Source organism: Ochotona curzoniae, unplaced genomic scaffold (genome assembly GCF_017591425.1).
Source record: "Ochotona curzoniae isolate NIBS_2020 unplaced genomic scaffold, NIBS_Ocur_1.0 contig_3255, whole genome shotgun sequence".
NCBI lineage: Eukaryota > Metazoa > Chordata > Mammalia > Lagomorpha > Ochotonidae > Ochotona > Ochotona curzoniae.
Window position 1 is genome coordinate 5081521 of NW_024465777.1, and position 22249 is coordinate 5103769.

The window sequence follows — 22249 nt, forward strand, 5'->3', positions numbered from 1 at the left end:
GAACACAGGTGTCCCAACTGCTAGGCCAAATACCCACTCTTTTTCTTTTTTGGAGGGGTGAGGTAGTTTCATACAATTGAAAGTTAGGTCAAAAGATGGGAACATTTTCTTTGTTACCTATTGCTAAATTATTCTCCAGGAAGAGCTGAGCAAATTCAAGACACCCTGTCCCTTAGAATTAACCCTGCGTGGGGTTAAGAGGGTGCAGACCTGCTTCATTAAGAAGCTGAGGGTGGGACTTGGTGGGGAGACCAGTCAGGAAAATCCCCTTATTTTTGTTTTGCATAAGAGAAATGGTAGAGAAGCCGCTTGAGGCTCTCTAGCTTAATTAAAAAAAAAATCATGGAGTCTTAAGAAGACTTCCTAAGTGTTAATAGGGGTTTTATCAGCTAATTTCGATTGCAGTCTCAAATTTTAAAAAATGTTTGGATAATCTTTTCCAACTTTCCCAAATTCTAATTCTCATAGATTCAGTAGTGTTGAACCAACACTTTCTCATGTCTCAATTCTTTGCATATGCATTCTTTTCAGATGTATTAAACAAACAAAACCCTTCACACACACACAAAAATTCCCTGTATGAGGGCCAGCTTAATCCTTTGCACTAAAGTGTCAGCATCCCAAATGGACACGAGTTCAAATCCAGACTGCTCTGCTTTCAGTCTAGTTCCCTGCTTAGGGTTTGAGAAGGCAGCAGAAGATGGCCCAAGGCCTTAGGACCCTGTACCCACATGGGCGTCCTGAAGGGGAAGGGAATTCACTCCTGGCTGCTGGCTTCAGATCAGCTCAGCTCTGGCTGTTGTGGCCTTTTGGGGAATGAACCAGCCAATGGATGATCTTTCTCATGTCCTCTCTTTAAGTCTGCCTTTCAAATAAATATTTTTTAAAGATGTATTTATTGGAAAGGCAGAACTAGAGAGAAAGTTCACTCCCCCAAATGGCCATAACAAATCAGGACTGGGCTAGGTTGAATCCAAGAGCCAAGAACTCTGGCCAGTGATCCTACATGGGTGATAGGGACCCAAGTGCATGGGCCTTCTTCCCTTGCTTTGTTAACAAACAATAAGATGGGGCCAGGCAGTGTGGCCTAGTGGCTAAGTCCTCACCTTGAACGCGTGGGGATCCCATATGGGCGCCGGTTCTAATCCCGGCAGCTCCACTTTCCATCCAGCTCCCTGCTTGTGGCCTGGGAAGGCACTCAAGGATGGCCCAATGCTTTGGAACCCTGCACTCGTTGTGGGAGACCTGGAGGAAGTTCCTGGCTCCTGGCTCCAGATCGGTGCAGCACTGGCTGTTGCGGTCACTTGGGGAGTGAATCATCTGATGGAAGATCTTCCCCTCTGTCTCTCCTCCTCTCTGTATATCTGACTTTGTGGTGAAAATAAATAAATCTTCAGAAAAAAAAAGAATCAATAAGATGGGCGCAGCGCGGTAGCCTAGTGGCTACTGTCCTCATCTTTAAATGTGCTGGGATCCCATGTGGGCACTGGTTCTAATCCCAATGGCTCCGCTTCCCATCTAGCTTCCTACTGTGGCCTGGGAAAGCAGTTGAGGACGCCCAAAGCCTTGAGACACCCTGCACCACCATGGGAGACCTGGAAGAAGTTCCAGGCTCCTGGCTTCAGATCGGGACAGCTCCAACTGTTGCAGCCACTTGGGGAGTGAATCAGTAGATGGAAGATCTTCCTCTCTGTATATCTGCCTTTCCAATAAAAAATAAAATAAATCGTAAAAAAGAATCAGTAAGATAAAGTAGCTCCCAGGTGATTAGTATATGCAAATGCTAAATAAATGGTGACAGCTGTGATTATCATCCTCTCAGTTCTCAATTGGACAGAGATCAAAGGAAAAGCTTCCTCTGGGAGTCCAGCCTGGGCTAGGTCAGGACCACTCTGCTAAAGTAAAGGGATGTGTCTCAACATGGATCTTCTGCACTGTAGGAGGCTGCTGAAGGTCTCAAGTTTGGTTGGGAGGTTTTCTTGGATGGATTCATTCTTGCCATGGAGGGGAAAGGGGTGATGAGAGCAGCCAGGCTTTTTGACCGGCTCTTTCCCAACACCCCCTAATCCGTTTTCCAATCTTTCCCGGACAGTTCCTGCCTCATGCTGGAGACCGCATCTTGATCACAGGGGCAGCTGACTCCAAAGTGCATGTCCATGACCTCACTGTAAAGGAGACCATCCACATGTTTGGAGACCACACAAACCGGGTGAAACGCATTGCCACGGCCCCCATGTGGCCCAACACATTCTGGAGTGCTGCTGAGGATGGACTGATCCGGTAAGGGTGAGGGCATCGAGGGCCGGTGCCTCTCCTGCTCCCACTGTGTGATGGCTCTCCAATCCTACCTGCCCTTGGAGCTTTCTTCTGCAGACCTGACTCCTGCCCTCCGGCCTCACTTGTCTGCCCAGTAAACTATTTCTCATAAGCCAGCTCATGCTTGGCATCTCCTCAGTTGTGGCCCTCCAGCCCAGCACAGTGCCAGCACAGAGGCTCCTGGTGCATTTCTGTGAATAGTTGGTCTGTGGGTATGTGCGTGGGTATATGCCTGGCAGGGAGAGAGCCAGTCAGAGATGGTAAAGAGAGCTATCCTCTTTCCCCGACCATGTTATTGAACACGGTGCCACTGCTTCCTTCCTCAGAGAACAGACCCATTACCCTTAGAACTTTTTCTTTGTGTCTTTGTGTCCTCTTCCATGTAACAGAAAAAAAAAGAGCAGGGCACTGAAGTCATGATGATTATGTGGTGTCAGTCTGAGTTCTTTCACTCTCTTTGGGCACATCACTTCAGCCCAAACCCTCAGTTCCTTCATCTGTAGAATCAGAGTAATCACAGTGTCCTCCTGATTGTTCTGTGCATGAATGTGGAAGTGGCACATGTCAAACTTTAGCAGTGCTCAGAAAGCCCTGGTCAGTGGCAGATCTGATTGTTGCCCTTGACTGACCAAATTGTGCCAAGGCTGCCTGGCATAAGCTGAGCATCTTGGGCATTGGGTGGGTGCCCAAGTACTTGGGCACAGGTATCCCGTCAAACAGGAATGCTAGCATAGTGAGTACAGCGTGGGAGAGGGTTTGGGTTGGCAAGGAGGAGCAGAGTGGCCTCCCAAGGTTAAGCAGAGTTTGTAAGGGCAAGGTACTGAGTGTGTTATAAGGTAAAAGAATCCTGCAGGTAGAATGAGCCCACATTTAGAAAACTGGAGAATAGGCTGAAGAGGTCTGTGACATCAAACCTGGAAAGCAGAGAAGTCTGTTAGAAATGTTGAGACATCGCTGTGTGTTTTGAGCAGGAGAGTGATGTAGAACAGTATTTTAGGAAGAGCAATCTGGTGAGGACAGCGTGGGGAGACAAGGTGAACAGCAGAGAGATTGTTAGAGCTGTCTAAGCAAGAGGTGGGCGAGCAGATGGCCTGCTCCCCACTCTGGCAGGTAGCTGTGTGTCACAACAGAAAGCTCCCCGGCTGGAGCCTGGGAATCTGTTGGTGCTGGGGAGACTGTGTAGGCAGTGCCTCCACCAGGTGGAGTTTCCTAAGAAGCTCTTAGATGACCTCCAGATTCCGTCACCCCAGCACTTCCTTGGTTTCCTGAGAGAAACCAGATAGATCAGAAGGGAGCAGGGCCGAATAGCTGCCTGTGGATCAGGAGGCAGGCCCAGCTCTGCTTTCCCAATTCTGCCATCTGAGCGGTCATTTTTTCGCCTTCAAGGTTTGTGGACTTCAAACTTCTGGTGGTACCTGGAGGTGGAATTAGGATTTAATTAAATGATAAACATAAAAGAATCAGGGACAGCACCCAACAAAGCTCTGTGTCACTCGAGGAAATGGCGTTGTAGTCATGTAATGGCAGCAGTATGGACCACCACGTGGAGCTGTATGTGAGAAGCCTGCAGACCTGGCACACGTGGGCAACAAAGGACAGTCCATGGCCCTTCCCAATCCACTTACATAATGAGGAGTTGGCTTCTCCCCTGCCTTCCACACAAGGACACCCCACGTCTTGTCCTGCACAGTTAGGGAACCTGGATTCCCTAACTCTGTCCTCTCTCACAGCCAGTATGACCTTCGGGAGAACAGCAAACACTCAGAGGTGCTGATTGACCTGACCGAGTACTGCGGCCAGCTGGTAGAGGCCAAGTGCCTCACGGTCAACCCCCAGGACAACAACTGCCTCGCCGTCGGGGCCAGCGGGCCCTTCGTGAGGCTCTACGACATCCGCATGATCCATAACCACAGGTGTGACCGGCTCCCCCCCCCCCCACCCGCCACTACCAGCAACTCCCTGGGAACCTGCCCTTTTTGAGGTTTGGGTTGGTTTTTGGTTTGTTGTTGTTGTTGTTAACAATTTAGTTGTTGTTGTTGTTGTCAGAACAATTTAGTCCATGTTTGTTTCAGAAGCTAAAAAGCCTATCCTTTAAAAGACAGAAAGACAAGTTCAATCCGTTGGTTTACTCCCAAAATGGTCACAGTAGCCAAAACCAGGACCCAGGAACTCTATCCAGATTTCCCATGTCGGTGGCAGGAGCCCAAGTACCTGGGCCATCTTTCACTGCCTTCCCAGGAACATCAGCAATGAGCCAGATTGGTAACAGAGCAGCCAGGACATGGACTAAATTCCAGTGTGAGATGCTGATGTCAAAGGCAGCAGCTTAACTCATTGTGCAACAATGCTGGCCTCTATATGTCATTTTTAATACATGTGATTTTATTTTTAAAAAGGAAAATAATATACCCAAACCAAGTCTGAGAGGCCTTTACAACTTGGGCTTTCTGTGAATCTGGACAGAAGCAGGAATGTCTGGCCTGCTAGACCTTCATTCCTGGATTTGGGCAGCCACTGCTTCCCCTCACACACTGCCTGCTTCAACCACAGCTTCCTTAGCTGTACAGTGGGCCTAGAGACTCAGATGACCCTGCAATATATATGTCCACTGCTTCTGCCTGGGCCTTTGGGTTTACTTAGATAAGGAAAATTCCCTCCTGTATTTCTCAGGGACACTAACTTGGGTTTTCCTCTCAGACGGGAAATCTGGTCCAGCCGGGGGTACTATTAGTTTTGACCTGTCTGATTCTCCTTCCCAGAAAGAGCATGAAGCAGAGCCCCTCAGCGGGCGTGCACACCTTCTGTGACCGGCAGAAGCCCCTTCCGGATGGTGCGGCCCAGTATTACGTGGCAGGTAAGGCTCAGCCCAGCCGTGGCCCCAGGCTCCTGGCTGGACCCTGGGTCTTTCTAGGACAGCATGGGAGGCAGCAGGGCCTAGTGGTCAACAGCAAGGGTTTTGGGGTCAGATCTGGGCTTTAATCCTGACTCTGCCGCCAACCGGCTATGTGACCTTAGGCAACCGCCACATCTTGATGAGTTTCTTTGCTAAAAAGTGAAGTTGAAATGACTGCCTTGGGTGAGACACAAGAAGCAGTTGGCTCAGCCTGAACACTAAGGACTCAACACCCAGAAGTGTTTACACTTTATAAAGAGTTGGTTGCTGTCCTTTTCAACATGGCTAACATCTCCCAACCTGTCCTTTGGAGGGGCAACCCGGAGATCCATCTTAAGGCAACTGGTCTCTTTCTCTAGGTCATCTGCCAGTGAAGCTGCCCGACTACAATAACCGTCTGAGAGTACTGGTCGCCACCTATGTGACCTTCAGCCCCAACGGCACAGAGCTGCTAGTCAACATGGGCGGGGAGCAGGTACGTTCAGTCTCCTGGGGTGGCTCTGCACCCTCTCACTGTGCCCTACTCAGCTGCCAGCACTGTGTATGCCATATGTGCATTGCCTGGCTTTACACGAGCAGCGGGCTTGTTGTAAATGACATTATCAGTATACAGTGGTCCAATGCTTTGATCAACAACTTGGGCTTTGGATTTGACAGACCTATCCTCAAATGCTGGCCTGTTGTTGGCTGTGTCTGTCAGTTTCCATTTTTTTGAACCTTGGTTTCCTCATCTGCCACCTCCCTAGGAGAGCACAGCTGAGCTATGGTAGGCCCGTCATGCCTAGCCTTCTGTTGCACAGTGGTGCATAGATCAGAATAAGGTTCTGGCTCCAGGGCTGGGCCATCACTTGGCCTGTTGGTCGCATTCCACTGAGTGGAGAGACGGGGTAGCAGACCCATCAGGAGGTACACAGACCCAAGTGTGGGTCTGGGCTGTGGCACCTGCTGATTTTGTGACCCTGGATAAATGATGTGAGCACTGAGCCCCAGTTTCCTCATCTATAAAAGGGGTGATTGTAACAATCTCTCTTCTTGTGATAGCTTTCTGCAGTGAAACAGAAAAAATCATGTAAAGCACTCAATAATAAGAGTTCAGCAAGAGGCTGATGAGAGTTTGCCAAAAGAAGTGACTGGCCATGTTGCTGTCAGGCACGGCCCCTCTCAGAGGCTTTCGCTCTTCCCCTCAGCAAGACTGTCTGTGACTGAGGGCCTCTGCAATGGAAACCCAGGACTCTGTTAAGTGACTGAGAGTCCACCCCAAGGGCCCACGGCCAAGAACCACTTCCTGCCAAGGGTTTACTTCCTAGACACAACTTTAGCCAGGTTCCAGGGCTCTGCTTTCCACATCCTGAGTGTCCTCCTAAGACCATGGTTCTTGAGTCACCAAAGCCTTGCAGTGTCTCCCACCATGCCCTCATGTAACAGGCTATTTCCTGGCTTCTTCCCACTAGGTCTATTTGTTTGACTTGACTTACAAGCAGCGGCCATACACCTTCCTCTTGCCCAGAAAATGCCATTCCTCAGGAGGTAGGTCTTCCCGAGGGTCTCCCCTGATGGGGTGGGAAGCTTGAGCACACACCGCCCCTGCTGAGGAGCCTGCACACTGCTATAGGCCTTGGCTGCCGGCCTCGGAGAAGAGCACGCCAAGCCTGTCTAGCCAGCGAGGAGACAGGAGGGCAGAAAGCCCTACCCAAGGACTCTGTCACACAGCACTTGTCACCTGGCTCTGACAAGACAGGCTCTTTCAGTGATTTGGCTCTGAAGACCCTGGAATGGCTGCCATTCCCCTTTGTCCTGGAGTCTGCAGTTGCTTGAGGCACCTGCTCAACCCTCACTTGTCACTCTGTCCCCTCTGCTGAGGGTAGCTTGTACTGGAGCTGTGTCTCTGGCCAGGCAGCAGAGGGCGCCCAGGCCTCACTTATGCCACTGCCTGCTCTGCTGTCAGAACCAGTGTTCTAGGAATGGACTTACCCTTAGTGCCACAATGGAATCTTGTGGTCTGAGTGGAAGGGCTGCTGAGAAGAGAGGGCCTCTTCCTCAGCTGTTACTTTCTCTCCATTGCTTGCAGAAGTTCAGAATGGCAAGATGTCCACCAATGGAGTGTCCAATGGTGTGTCCAACGGCCTGCACCTTCACAGTAATGGCTTTCGGTTGCCGGAGAGTAAAGGAAATGTCAGGTGAGGCCAGTGACTTTGTCCAGCCCTTCAAGCCCCATTCCAGGCACGTGTCCTGGAAACCTGCCTTCTAACCTGCACCCAGACATACACGGAACCAATGGGATGGGGTGTAAGGCCTCTTGGAGGGTGGCCAGTGGCTCCCTTGCCCTCTGCCCAGGAGGGCATCAGCCATACTCCACCTCAGGCTGTGGTCTTTTGGTATCAGTGGCCAGGATCAGGACCCATGGACAGAAGCTGTCTCCAAAAAGGGAAACCATACAGATGGGCCTCCTGCTATGATCCCCATTCTACAAGAATCTTTTCTCTGTTCTCTTAGAAGTCCTCTCTTTGGTCTTTGCATGGTTGCTTAAATTTTCTCCCCCTCATGGGACCTGGGTGGCCCTCAGGCAGAGCCCCAGGCTTTTCAAGGAGCCGTTCCTTTCTGTTCCTGCAACTGATCTGACCGTGGCTCTGTTTTCCCAGCAGCCCCCAAGTAGAACTGCCTCCTTATCTGGAGCGAGTGAAGCAACAGGCCAATGAGGCATTTGCCTGTCAGCAATGGACCCAGGCCATTCAGCTCTACAGCAAGGCTGTGCAGAGGGCTCCCCACAATGCCATGCTCTACGGAAACCGAGCTGCCGCCTACATGAAACGCAAGTGGTGAGTGGACACTACGGAGGGGTCAAGGCGGGGCAGAGGGAGGAGCAGTGGGACCACAGGCAGCAGGCTGTGTGGGGCTGCAATGCTGAGGTGTACAGAGAAGGTAGCTGGCTGGTAGGGGAGGCACCTGCCCCAGCGATAGAGAAGTCTCAAGCACTGAGGTAATTGGTAGTTGAGCAGAGCATTGCTGACAAGTAGTTCCAGTGTGGTGTTCTGCATGCTATACCACTAGGGAATCAGGGGCTGAGAGGATGGCTGCTGCAACTGTTGGAGAATTGGACCTTGAGCGAGCGGTGGAATGTGACTGAAGGGTTTGATATTTGTCAGCCAGTCCTGGAGCACCTAGACCTAGGGCTTGCTCTCCGCACTCTTAGACCCTCAGACTCCAGACAGAAAAGTCCCAGGGAGCCACTGCCAGCTGGGGGTGCTGTGGGAGGTTGGCTGGGCCGAGGGGAGGGGGGCTGCTCCTTGTCCTGAAGAACCCCTCATCCTGGGAGGGCATCAGGGCCCCAGCCCTTCTGCCTGCAGCAGCAGCCGGCAAGCAGGCAGGCAGACCCCTCCCCCAGCCAGGGCCAGGACGAGAGATGGATAGAGCTGGGCCCACAGCCATTTCTGCTCCGTCTGGCATCCGTCGACTCTGCCCAGACAGACAGGCCAGCTGGTGTGCCATCGTCTGGCTGAAACGAGGCAGGCCGGAGAGGGAGGCTTCAGAAACCCACCCAAGTCAGCAGCCTGGCAGTGGGGGCGGGGAGGCTGCCTCCCCCCAACCATGGGCTTCAGCTCAGGCACCAGGGATTTGCCAAACCCAGGAGATGCCTGAAGGGGCCTCTCCGTCCTGGTCATTAGGTAGACTTCAGGCTGAGAGCTCAGCTTCACTTGTGTGTTCTTGCTACAAGAGGCTGCTGATCCCATCCTGCGTGTGTCCACGGCACATTTTCTGTGTGAACCCCCACTGTGTGCTGGGTACTGGGGACACTAAGTTTTGTCACCAAGTCCCTTATTCAGAGCAGCCAGCATTAGGACAGGCGTGGAGTCACAGGATAGTTTAGCAGGTGACACACCACAGGCAACAAGAAAAGAGGGTTGCTCTAGCTGGGGATCCGGGAAGCAGCAGAAAGCCAAGGCGTCTGAATGGCTGTGAGTGCGGGCAGGCCTAGACAGGAGATGGAGGGGAGGAGGGGCCTGTGGGGGAAGGACATTCCAGGGAGATGAAATGGTGTGAACAAAGACGTGGGGGCAGGGGCTGCCTGAAGAGCTTGCAGCAGAACAGCAAATCCATTTGGCTGGAGCAGAGGGTTCAGGAAGGGACTGGCAGGAGATGAGTCTGTGAGGTAGCCTGGGGCTGGCCTGGGAAGGGCTTGGAATGCACACAGAGGGGGTTGGCCTCAATTCTGTGCCTGTCAGGCAGCCATGGAGGGTCTCAGGCAGGAAAGGGCCTTGCAGAGGGCCGTCCTCCCTCGGAAAGGGATCTGGCAGTGTGCTTAGGGTGGGTGGGCCCTGGGCCTGCCTGCTCTCCCTGCTCCCACCCCCATCCCACATGTCTGCCAGTGACCCTTCGAATGTCACGTTCTGTCTTGGGCCAATCTCCCCAGGGCTGCCATCTGCTCCTGGATGCAGTGGGAGCTGCCACCCTCTGGCTCCAGGCCGGTCTCAGCTCTGTCCTCCCCAGGAGCTCAGAGGGGCACCTTGCAGGCGGTAATTGGGTTTCCACAGCGCGCCTGCTCCTTCGTCACAACCACTCTTTCTGACGCAGGCCACTCCATGGAGGCAGCTCTGGATGCTCTGCCCCCACACCGGCTAGAATTGCTGGCACCAAGCTGAGTGCTCCCTCTACGTGCAGAGAGGCAGTGTAGGGTCCTGAGGCTCTATGAGCAGTACCCCAGGTTAAGAGGCCAGCAGGTCCAGCCAGGGAGTGCTGCTCACTGCTCAGCCAAAGGGAATAAAAAAAAAGAGAGAGAGAAAATGCTCCGAAATGACAAGTGGCTTCTGTGACCTCCCCTCATGAGAGGCAGGGGCAGGCCCACAGGGGCAGGGACAGGGAGTGTCTCCCACATTCTAACACAAGGTATGAAAGGCTGACTTCTTCAGTCTTGCCCACCAAAGAAAGCTCCCTCACTTTCCTTCATCCTTGCTGGAGAAAGCTGCAGGAGCGAGTGGGGAGGATTTGAGCTCCTGGCGTGTGCAGTCCCCTTGCCATCAGCTTCCAGAGAGCTGACTCTGCCAGGCTGTCAACCCCATCCTCCAGCCCCAGGAGGTAGAGGCCACAGCTGCTGCGGATCAGTCAGCCAGGACCGAGGGGGGTCTGGCTCAGGGCTTGCTGCCTGCTGGTCAGCCCCAGAGCCCCCGGCTTGGCACTTCTGGCTTCGCTAGACCACAGAGCTGTCCTTGAGGGCCCCCTGCTTGGACGTGGCTTTGAAGGCCAGCCGGGGGGATTGGAGGATGTGGGTGGAGGAAGAAGGAGGGCTTGGGGAGCCCGAGGTGGGCAAGATGCCAGGCCTTCTGCTGCAGAGCTGCGGGTGCCTGGGGTGAGCAGGCACACAGTTACATTCTGTGCCCAGCAGAGGGCACCCTGACACCAGGGTTTGCCGCCCCCAAACCTACAGGGTTCCTGGCTTACTCTTTTTTGGGGATAGAGGCCTAGGCTAAGCCAAGATTCTTTTCATCCCCAAGTCTCTTCACCTGAGATCTGTCAGAAGAGAAATGGACTGGAACAGCCACAGGAAGCAAAGACAACATGGGGAGGAGGGGTAGCCCTGCTTGCCATGTGCCCCCCCCCCCTCAAGGCAGACTCCCTTGCCTTCCAGGGATGGTGACCATTATGATGCTCTGAGAGACTGCCTCAAGGCCATCTCCCTAAACCCATGCCACCTGAAGGCACACTTCCGCCTGGCCCGCTGTCTCTTTGAGCTCAAGTATGTGGCCGAGGCCCTGGAGTGCCTGGATGACTTCAAAGGGAAGTTCCCAGAACAGGCCCATAGCAGCGCTTGTGATGCCTTGGGCCGCGACATCACGGCTGCCCTCTTCTCCAAGAATGATGGTGGTGAGTAGGCACTGCAAAGGAGCCACGTGGCCTTCAGGGGAGGTCATAGCTCCAGGATTGAAGAGGCCTGCGGTCAGGTGGCTGCCTCAGAAGCCACATGTCCAGGGCATGATCACTTGGTCTCCTCATTGGAGAAGGGTTAGCACTGCCACTGAATGATTCTGTCCAGGTACAAAAGCACGTGGGAGTTACCCATTCACAGCCAGGGCTGTGGTCCTTACCACACCCCATACCCCCACTCCCTCCTCTTTCCCTTCCTCATGCACCTGACAGGCTGTAGCTGGTTGGCTTGTACAGGGAAGCAGAGATAATAACACAGGGACTAGGAATGCGTCCGGGGTGGGGTGTGGTGCCTTGGCTTCCAGGCTCTGCCCTGCCTTGTACCTGGTTGGCCTTGAGTAGAGCACAGCCCAGGACCACCCTTTGGGCTCATGCTGGTAGTGTTGGGGAACAGGTCACAGTGTGTGATTCCTAAAAGCAGATGGTTCCTTGGCTGCATGCCCTAGCCCCCTGCCCCAGCCTGGCCATGAGACTGCCTCACCAGAGAACACAGCCGTAAACAAGACAGGCGACATTTCTGAGTTTGTAGGATATACAGTCTAATGAAGGAGAAGCAAAGTAAGAGGAGTACCTTGGGCCCACATAGCAAGTGGCCACAGGATGCAAGAGAGAGTATCTTGATTAACAGCTGGGAATCTTTAAGAAGACATTTTACCCAAGCTCCGCAGAAGGCAGGAGATAAGTTAAATAGAGGGGGGTTGTGGGAAGTGAAGCCTTCCTAGCCTGAGGACCAGTTTGTGCAAGGGCCCGGATGCAGGAAGGACTAAGGCACATGCAAGGAACTGAAAACATGTGAGTTTTCCAGGGGCTGCCCCGTGGCTTGCCGTCAGAGACAGGGAGCTGGGTCCTTCTGTGCTGAGAAAGTTGCCCAGTCGATGTCGAGCTTGCTTCGCCTTGCCTCTTGCCCCTGTAGAAACGGCCCTTGAGCAACCTCGGAGCCTGGATCCCCCACAAGATGGTCCCGAGTTTCCAGTGCAGAAACGGGGGCAGTCGCAAGGCTCAGCGGGACTTGGGCTGTGAAGAGGGCCGTGGGTGGGGAGCGGGTGAGGCAGTGGAAACTCACACCTGTCTCGTCTCTGCCCTCAGAGGAAAAGAAGGGAGCTGGTGGCGGCCCCGTCCGCCTCCGCAGCTCAAGCCGCAAGGACTCCATCTCCGAGGATGAGATGGTGCTGCGGGAGAGAAGCTATGACTACCAGTTCCGCTACTGTGGCCACTGCAACACCACCACGGACATCAAGGAGGCCAATTTCTTCGGCAGGTCTGAGCCCGAAAGAGGAGGGGACCACGGGCAGTTAGTAGGAAGTGGTGGGGGTGGAGGAGTTAAAACATCTCAAGCTCTGCCTTGGTGTCTGCCCTTGGGCAGACAGCTTCATTTCTGTGGGTCTCAGTGACCTCACCGAGGAAGGGAACTTTACTCACTTGTCAGGCCATAAGAAGGACCCAGTGAGACAGCTAACAGGGTGCCACGGTGCCCACCCTCTGTCTCCCCACCTCATATTGCTTTGGCTGCTGGAGCCACAGCCCAGTTTCTTTTTCTGGGTGCTCCAAACTTCTGTCCGCTGGAGTATGGGGCAACCCCCAGAGGCTGAGGAGCTTGACAGTCCTATATGGGCCATGTAGCCACTGAGGAACAAAGCCCATGTCCCACACACTGTCAGCCTCACCTTCCTTTGATTAAGTGAACAACTCGGAATTCTCCCTCAGGATTCCCTATAGATGCCAGCCGAATATGAGGGGCTGTGCTGGTCACGTACTGGGAGATAGGGGCCTTCATCCAGGAAGCCTAGGACTTGGGAAAGCTTAGGTGAAGCTGTTCCTAGAGACCCAAGGCCAGACAAGACATGATCCTGGCACCATGAGATGCTGATGTGCTTTAGGGACCCAGTCACTGCCCTGAGTTTTAGAGAGTAACCCCAGTGACCGGCCCTGCAATGTGGAGGACTCTCAAGGTCATAACCCAGAGCAAGGGGGACCTGAGTGTCTCCCGACTGCCCAGCTCCCCAACACCTTCCATTCATCTGCCTTCCCTGCCCTTTGGCCCTGCCAGTAATGCTCAGTACATCGTCAGTGGCTCTGATGACGGCTCCTTCTTCATCTGGGAAAAGGAGACCACCAACCTAGTCCGCGTGCTCCAGGGGGATGAGTCCATTGTCAACTGCCTGCAGCCACACCCGAGCTACTGCTTCCTGGCCACCAGCGGCATCGACCCTGTTGTCCGGCTCTGGAATCCCCGACCAGAGGTAAAGAGGCAGGCAAGGTGAATCAGGCCAAACAAAAGGGTCCCCTGTGCAAGGCCAATGGTTGAGCCCACACAAGACTGGGCGAGTGAATAAGCCTTGGAGTCCAGCAGCTTTGGGGACTCAAAGGCTGCAGCAAGGTGAGAGCCCTCAGGTCCAGGAGACACCAAATGCATTGGGCACATCCAGGGACAGGAGTTGGCTCCTGGCTCGCCATAGTGTATCCTTGAGATAGCTGCTGAGGTGTTACATGGAGGTCACAGATGGGCTAAAGAAGGACAGAGGGAGGAGCAGATCAGCCCTCCTCCCCCTGTCAGAGAGGCACACCTCAGGCCCCCAGATTCTTGCCCTTCAGCCACAAGGGAAATATGCAGGCTTCAGAGTCCAGTAGGCCACCTTGGAGTCCTTCCCTACTCACTGCCTGCTTAACCATCCCTGCCCACGCTTATCTGTATGTGGGAAATGGGGCAAGGCCAGCACGCAGAGCCACTTAGGGCAATGTAGCCCTGCCACTCTGCAGGGCAGCCTCAGACCTCCGCTTCCTCCCCAATCCTGGATCTGGCTCTCCAGAATCCTCCCCTGAGGAGAGGACATGGCACCACAGCAGCTCAGGGTCTCCCTATGGATGTAATGTCCCCCCATACACACACATACATATCCTGTGTGCCTCCCTCACATGTCCTGGTGGCTGTCCCCTCTTACCACCACAGAGCGAAGACCTCACGGGCCGCGTGGTGGAGGACATGGAGGGCGCCTCTCAGGCCAACCAGCGGCGCATGAACGCAGACCCTCTGGAGGTGATGCTGCTCAACATGGGCTACCGGATCACAGGCCTCAGCAGCGGGGGCGCTGGGGCCTCTGACGATGAGGACAGCTCAGAGGGTCAGGTGCAGTGCCGGCCCAGCTAGACGCTCCTGACCCCACTCCCCAGGCCTGCTACTGACTGTGCCCTGTGCCCTGGGCATGAGGTCAGGGGATCTCGTTTTGGTTTGTCTCCCTTCCCCCTTCCCCACGCCCCCACCATTTTTTTCCCTTCCTTTCCCCTATTTTGTTTTGTTAGTTTGGCACTGGGGGTGGGGGTGCTACAACTTGCCGGCTTTCAGACTCTTGGGTTGATTGTGCCTGAACTGTCCCCAGCTCTGAGCAAAAGAGCGGGAGGGGATGCCCCTCCAGAAACCCCCCATCTCCTGCTCCCACCTCCCTGGAGGGCTCTGGCCGGCCTCCGACCCCTTCTGCCTCAGGTGGCAAGGGCTGGAGCTGCCTTCCAAACTGCCCTGGCTTCCAGTTGCAAGCAGGAAAGGGCATGGAATTCCCAGTGGGTAAGGGCTAGCCCTGGCCTGTGGTGCCTGCTGCCCTCTGTGGTCTCCAGGGAAGGTTTGGACAAAGGATGAGCTCCAACCCTCCCTCCTGAGCCTCAGCGTTGGACCCAAGCATGGGGAAGAAGGGAGCCCGGGTCTGGAGCCTGTTCTGCCTGACCACCTCCTGGGGCTTTGTCCTTCCTATGGGCCCTGGCAGAGAGTGGGGCATCGCACCACACCCAGCCCACCAGTGCCAGCCCTTCCACACGCGGGCAGCCCCTCTCCTCCTGGGCGCTCCTCGGCCTCACTGTGACCTTTCTGCCGGAGCTCCCAGTCGGGCCCTCTGCTGAGGTGGCACTTCCTGCCAAGGGCCCGCTCTGCCCTTTCTGCCCTCCTTCCCACCCCACACGCTGAGCTGAGCCTGAGCCGCCACAAAGACCAAAGAAGTGATGGCTTTTCTCAGCCCCCTGCTGCTCTGGGGGGAGGGGGGTGGCAGACAGGCAAGTTCCTGGCCCAACCTTCCCTGCTCAGCAGCCCAAGCTTTACACTGGACAACGCAGCAGCCCCACCGCGCACCAAGCCGCTCGCAGGCCCCTTGGCTCTGCGTTCCCAGCTGCTCCGGGAGCCGGGCCTGCCTGCCTCGGCTCTCCCACCCCTCCGTGCTTACTTGGCTCCAGCCCTCCAGCTGCAGCCTCTGGGGAGAAGCAGCCTCCCTTCTTCCCTCCCACCTCCCCCACCCGCCCTCCTCTCCTTCCTCCGCCCGGTCTCTGCCAGGTGCCTCCTCTCAGTCAGGCTTCAGAGCGGCCCTGGAGACAGGAGGGCCATGTTAAAAGCTTTTTCACAGTTTTAAGAAGACAAGGGGGGTGAGGAGACTGGTGGGGGGTCTGGCTCCATCTCATTGCTTTAATCCCAGCCACACAGGTGGCAGCTTCCCCCTCTCTCTCCCCACCCCAGTCCCTCTTGCCACCCCTCTCCTCTCCCCTCTAGCTTGGTAATGAAGTATATTTATTGGTGAAGGAAACAGCTGCTGCTGCTTCTCCTGCTGCTGGGACTCACTCCCCATCTCTTCTCCACGACCTTTTTCTCTCTGGGGGGGAAGGGGAGCAGAAATATTGGGGCTGGGGGCCAAGGATGGCCAGGGCCCTTAGCTTACTGTGTTCAGCGCCACCACCATTGCTGCCACCGCCGCCATTTCCTCCCTCCTCCCCATGCCACCCGCTGCCCGTCCCCTGCCTGCCCAGCCTGGGCCCTGCAGTGTGGAGAGACACTTAAGCCTTACTGTCCTCCGGGGCAGGAGCTGAGCCTTTTTTTTTTTTTTTTTGCTCCGCTCCCAGGAAAGTGAGGGTGATGCAATTGATTAAAATCATTTTGTTCTAGCTGTGACTGGTGGTATTTGTGGGCTACAAATGGGTCTTGGGGCCAAAAGGAGCAAGAACACCTGGTCCCTAACTTCCATGGCTCTGATTTTGACCACATCCCTGCTGAGCAGAATGAAGCGTGCCTTGCAGGGTCCGCACTGACCAGTGGCCACCGCCTAGCCGGGCCAAGCACAGAGTCGGGTCCTCGTGTGTGATTTGCAATAAGCAGCTTTCACTCCACGACTGTTCTCATCTGTGTTGTACAATGCTTGGAACATTAAGTCAAAACCTAAATATGAAATAGACATTTTACATTATAACCCAAAATATACATGCTTGTGTGTATATAATGAACAGTTTTACACAATACTGTGTAACCTTACTACACACGGTATGCTCTAGTCACCCTTCTGTTTTGTCAGGAGAAACAAAGGATACTTGTGCCAAACAGAGTTCCCTGGTGCGCTGGATTCTATGATCTGTAAGATCGGACTCAGCACCGGTAACATGATTTTTGTCTTGGAGCGCCTGTACCAAAGCAAATACCTGGAAGTTCAGTGTATTAGTTAAGCCCAAATCCATTAATAAGTCTTTATGACATGACAAATCAGTTGTCATCTTCCAACATAATGCACATAAATTGGGAAAAATAATGTTAATTCCTTCTTAAGTAACTTCAGGCACAAATGGGATCTGTGCACCTGTTGGACACTACACAGATACCACCCCCTTCATTTCCTGTTCCCTTCTGGCTTGTGTTTGCTTTTTATCACAGCAGCTTCTGAAAACAACTCCTTGGTGATGACACAATCAAAAAAAAGTTGTACCATCTAATGAACCTTCCAACTACCTTGAGTTCTCACAGAAGCCGACAGGTGTTGGACGGTCCTCACATTTTAAATTAGCCTACTTTTCCCCCCTCTGAATTTGTCAGGGCGCTCTCACGTGCCTCATTAAACAGTTTGGGAATTGTAGTCCAGTGCTATGAGGACAGACAGGTTGTAGTTTCTTCTGTATATTTGGAAAGAACCAGGTTGGGCCAGCTGGTTAGGCTTGCACAGGAAAGTGGTCCTGCCAGAAAACTAGGTGATATGCAACAGGTCCTACAGGTTGGTATCTTTCTCCTGTGTTCCCAGATTGAAGTCTGCAGAAGCATCTTCAAGACATGACCAGGGCAGGCTAAAGCACATGTTCCATGCCCGGGACTTGTGCAGAGTCCCATGTGCACAAGTGATTCAGTTTGGCTGAGTGTGGACCTGAAGCCAAGGAAGAGCCATTAGAAGAATTTATACCAGCAACTTCCTTTTCATTTGGAGCTGCTGCTTTAAAGATACTTATTTTGGGGCCCGGCATAATAGCATAGTGGTTAAAGTACTCACCTTGGCATGCCGGTTCTGATCCCGGCAGCCCCACTTTCCACCTAGCTCCCTGCTTGTGGCCGGGGAGGGCGGTAGAGGATGGCCCAGGGCATTGAGACCCTGCCACCTGCATGGGAAACCCAGAAGTTCCTGGCTCCTGGCTTCAGATTGGCTGAGCTCTGGCCATTAAAGGCACTTGTGAACCAGCAGACAGATATTTCTGTACCTCCTCTGTAAATCTGCCTTTCCAAATAAAACAAGGTAAAACAAAATAAAACAGATCTTCAAAAAAACCAAAACCAGAAGTGGAGCAGTCAGGATCCCATATGGGCACCAGTTCTAATCCTGGCAGCTCCACTTCCCATCTAGCTCTGCTTGTGGCCTGGGAAAGCAGTTGAGGATGGCCCAAAGCCTTGGGATCCTGCACCTGCATGGGAGACCTGGAAGAGCTCCTGGCTCCCAGCTTAGGATTGGCGCAGTACTGGCCATTGTGGCCACTTGGGGAGTGAATCATCGGACAGAAGATATTTCTGTCTGTCTCTCCTTCTCTCTGTATATCTGACATTGCAATAAAAAATTTAATAAATAAATAAATATACTTATTTTAAATACCTTGTGGAAGAGGGAGAGACAAATCCACCAGTTCAGTCCCCAAATGATAGCAACTGCCAGGGCTGGGACAAGCTGAAGTGTCAGAAGCTGGGAGCTCCGTTCAGGTCTCCCACATGAGTGGCAGGAGCTTAACTACTTGAGCTATCCCTGGTGTTTTAGCAAGATTCTTGATTGGAAACCAAGCAGCCAGGACCAGAACTGGCACTCCACATAAGATGTAGGCATCACAACTGGCTGCCTACCAACAACTCCCAGCCCTGGCACTTTGTGAGAAATGAATAGCCATTATTTTCAAATAAGTGAATCTTATGGCTTCTCTCAGTGACTCGGTTTTCCCTGTTATTAACATTTTGCATTAGTGTGATTTTTAAAAAATACTTATTTTTATTGGAAAGATAAAGAGCATTGTGTAGTCCAATGAATTTTGACAGTTGAGTAGTCATATATAACCTATGCTAGCCTACAGAAGTTTAACAGCTCTAAAAATACCCTGTACTCTATTCAACCCTCATTCGCATGAATATAACTACACAGGAATAAATAACAAAATATGTACAATATCCGCATGAATATAACTACAGATAATTCATGAGTAAAAAGACTGTTATTAGTAACATTTTAGTGCTTTCCAACTTATCTGCAGCTTCAACATCATCCCAATCATCCCAGTTAAATTCCCAGAAAGTTACTTTAGGAATGTCAACAAGCTATTCTAAATTCTTTAGAAAGGCAAAAAACAAATTTTTTTTTTAATTTAATAGCACAATAACAGGCAGATTAATACAACCCAACTTCAAAAGATGGTGGCATCAGCCAAAGAATGGACAAACCAGGAGAATGAAGAGAACCCAGGGACAGAGTAAAATCTGTAGGCAGGCCTGGTGCAATGGCTCAGTGGCTAAATCCTTGCCTTGCACGCCCAGGATCCCATATGAGTGCCAGTTTGTGTCGCAGCTGCTCTACTTCTCATCTGGTTCTCTGCTTGAAGCCTGAGAAAGCAGTAAAGGATGCCCAAAGCTTTGGGACCCTCACCTGCGTGTGAGACCCCGAAGAGGCTCCTGGCTTCTGGCTTCAGATCAGCTCAGCCCTAAGCTGTTGTGGTCACATGGGAAATGAATCAGTGGATAGAAGATCTTTGCCTCTCCTCTGTAAATCTGCCTTTCTGGGCCTGGCACGGTACCCTAGTGGCTAAAGTCCTTGCCTTGAACATACCAGGATCCCATATGTGCTCTGGTTCATGTCCTGCTTCCCATCCAGTTCTCTGATTGTATGTAGCCTGAGAAAGTAGTCAAGGACTACCCAAAGCCTTGGGACCCTGCATCCACATGGGAGACCTGGAAGAGGCTCCTGGCTTCAGATCTTAGCTCTGGCCGTTGCAGCCGCTTGGGGAGTGAATTAGCGGATGGAAGATCTTTCCCTCTTTGTATATCTGACTTTACAATAAAAGTTTAAAAATCTTTTTTTTTTTTTTAAATCTGCCTTCCAACAAAAATAAATCTTAAAAAGAAAGAAAAACACAGCCAGCTGAGTTTGGACAAAGCAGAAGACTTAATTCAGTGGAGAAAGGACATCAAATGATGGTAGAGCAACTAGACGTCCATGTGCAAGCAGAATATAGACCCTGACTTTATACCTCCCACAAAGATTGACAGACTTACGTATAAAACCCAAAACACTAAAATGCTAGAAAATAACAGAAAATCTCGGTGGCCTTGGTTTTGGAAATGACTTTGTAAAAGATAAAATTGGTGAGCCTGGCGTGGTGGCCTAGTGGCTAAAGTCTTCACCTTGAATATGCCAAGACCCCACATGGGTTCCAGTCTTAATCCAGGAGACCCGCTTCCCATCCAGCTCCCTGCTTGTGGCCTGGGGAAGCAGTTGAGGACGGCTCAAAGTCTCAGGACCCTGCACCTGCATGGGAGACCTGCAAGAAGCTCCTGGCTCCTGGCTTTGGACTGGCACAGCACGGCCATTGCATCCACTTGGGGAGTGAATCATCAGACGGAAGATCTTCATCTCTGTCTCTCCTCTCTGTATATCTGCCTTTCCAATAAAAATAAAAATAAATCAAAAAAAAAAGAAAGTGAAGCAGTGGATGAGATGGCTGTCTCATAAAAATAGGAAAAGAATAGGAGTGGGCAAAGAGCTAAGCAGATGCCTTACCAAAGATGATATGCAGGTTAAGCTACTCCCTGCAACTCTGGCTCCCCATTACCTGAGTAACTATTTGAGTCTCCTTCCCATCCCTGCCGCCTGCTAGTGTGGCTGGGAGAACAGCAGAAGATGGACCCGTAACTGGGGTCCTGGCCACCCATGTGAGAAACCCTGATGGAATTCCTGGATCCTGGCTTCTGCCTGGATCAGCCCCAGGTTTTGTAACTATTTGGGGGAGAAAAACAGCAAGTGGAAGTTTCTCTCTCTCCTCTGTCCACTCCCCCCCCCCTCAAGATTTTAAACAAGATGTGAAGACACCTAATATATAGCACTTGAAAGACTGCTTGACATTAGGGCATTGAAAATTAAAACTAAGATGCCACAACATGCTTATTTAGGCCGGCTACAATTAAAAGGAACTGATGATCCAGGTGCTGACAAAGATGTGGGCCAGCAGGATCTTCTCAGTCACTGCTGATGGGAAGAGAGAGTGCCTGAGGAGGATGGGTTCATACAAAGCTAAACATGCATGTAACATCCAGTCCAGAGTGCAGAAGGTCTCTACACCTATCACTTTGTGAAAGGACATAGCCTGAATAAGCTGTGTGCAGTGAGATTCCAGCTCTGATTCTCTGGGAAGGCAGAACTCAGAGGCAGTAAAAACCTCAGCGGGGCCCCATTTCTGCAGTGCTGCCATGGGAGTGACTCAGCCAAAGCTCCTACCCGCTCTGCTGGTACAGTGCCTGGGGTTCACACAGAGCCACACCCAGGAGTGCAGAGCCAGACAGACATGGAAGTTGGGACTTTGTGTTGTGCATGGAAGATGTGGCCCTGGAGGCCTGTTGTCTGTGTCTGCTCCGGAGCCTGCCAAAAGTAGTGGCGGAACTTGGAAAATACAATGAGAAGTCACCTGGGACAAAGGGCTCTGCCCTGGCTGTACATTCAATTCATAGGATGCTCAAGAACATGGCACTCCAGAGATCCTGGTTGCTGTTGTTTGATTGCTTTATCTATTTATGTATTTATTTTTTAAGATTCATCTTTATTTGGGTTGCCAGCCATCAGTCAGTAGTCCACGTGGCGAGTCAGAGCCCAGCAGAGCTGAGAGCCATGATCATCCCTGTGTGCTCCCTCACCTGTGGCAAGGTCGTTCGGCAGCAAGCGGGAAGCCTACCTGGGACTGCTGCAGGGCAGGCCAAGTACACCGAGGGGATGCACCTTGGATGCCCAAGGCCTGGAGCACTACTGCTACCGCCACATACTGCTGTCCCATGTGGACTTGAGAAACTGCTCAACTGCATGCCCCTGGAGAAGTGACCACCTGCCCAGCACCCTGCTGCCCACAACTACAGCCGTCCACGTCCTGCCTGGAGATCTCACTATGTGGGGGAGTGGAGGAGGGCGGTGGTCCCTGTGGCCAGTCAGTCCCCTGAAACACATGCTGCCCAGTAAAGTCCTTGCAGGAATATGTATATTATATATACATATATATATAGAAAGGCAGATTTATAGGGAGAAAGAGACAGGGAAAGATCTTCTGTCCACTGGTTTGCTCCCCAGGTTGTTGCAACAGCTGGAGCTGAGCCAATCAGGAGACTCTTCTGGGTCTCCCATGCGGGTGCAAGGTCCCAAGGCTTTGGACTGTCCTCAGCTGCTTTCCCAGGCCACAAACAGGGAGCTGGATGGGAAGTGGGGCTGCCAAGATTAGAACTGGCACCCAGATGGGATCCCGGCGTGCTCAAGGCAAAGACTAGCTGCTAGGCTACTGCGCCAGGCCTGATGGTTAATTCTTTTAAAGATTTATTTGTTTGAAAATCAGAGTTACAGGAGAAAGGAAGACATGGAGAAAATCTTTCTTACACTGGTTTACTCCCCAAGTAGCCACAACAGCCTGGGCTGTGTCAGTCTGAAGTGAGGAGTCAAAAGTTTCATAAGGGTCTCCATTTATTTATTTATTTGGAAAGGAAGATGTACACAAAGGAGGAGAGACAGAGAGGAAGATCTTCCGTCTGATGATTCACTCCCCAAGTGGCCGCAACGGCCAGTGCTGCACCAATCCAAAGCCAGGAACCTCCTCCAATTCTCCCATGTGCAGGGTCCCAAGGCT

The 22249-nt window shown here is 52.4% G+C and overlaps 1 protein-coding gene and 1 pseudogene across 3 annotated transcripts in view; both read left to right on the top strand.

Annotated features, from left to right (window-relative positions):
• WDTC1 (WD and tetratricopeptide repeats 1) overlaps nucleotides 1–16036 on the top strand; it is a 56339-nt gene extending 40303 nt beyond the window's left edge. Inside the window, exons 6-16 of one of the 3 annotated variants that reach the window (XM_040979660.1) lie at nucleotides 2093–2280; nucleotides 4047–4229; nucleotides 5076–5170; nucleotides 5569–5684; nucleotides 6661–6736; nucleotides 7278–7386; nucleotides 7852–8025; nucleotides 10830–11065; nucleotides 12212–12383; nucleotides 13173–13365; nucleotides 14073–16036. In XM_040979660.1, coding sequence (XP_040835594.1) covers nucleotides 2093–2280; nucleotides 4047–4229; nucleotides 5076–5170; nucleotides 5569–5684; nucleotides 6661–6736; nucleotides 7278–7386; nucleotides 7852–8025; nucleotides 10830–11065; nucleotides 12212–12383; nucleotides 13173–13365; nucleotides 14073–14270 — 1740 coding nt within the window. In that variant the 3' untranslated portion in view covers nucleotides 14271–16036. Of the gene's footprint in view, nucleotides 1–2092; nucleotides 2281–4046; nucleotides 4230–5075; nucleotides 5171–5568; nucleotides 5685–6660; nucleotides 6737–7277; nucleotides 7387–7848; nucleotides 8026–10829; nucleotides 11066–12211; nucleotides 12384–13172; nucleotides 13366–14072 lie in introns of all 3 variants that reach the window. The other 2 variants (XM_040979661.1, XM_040979659.1) reach the window with 2 other exon arrangements.
• Nucleotides 16037–21252: 5216 nt separating this feature from the next.
• On the top strand, nucleotides 21253–21459 carry LOC121156161 (annotated as a pseudogene).
• Nucleotides 21460–22249: the final 790 nt, after the last annotated feature.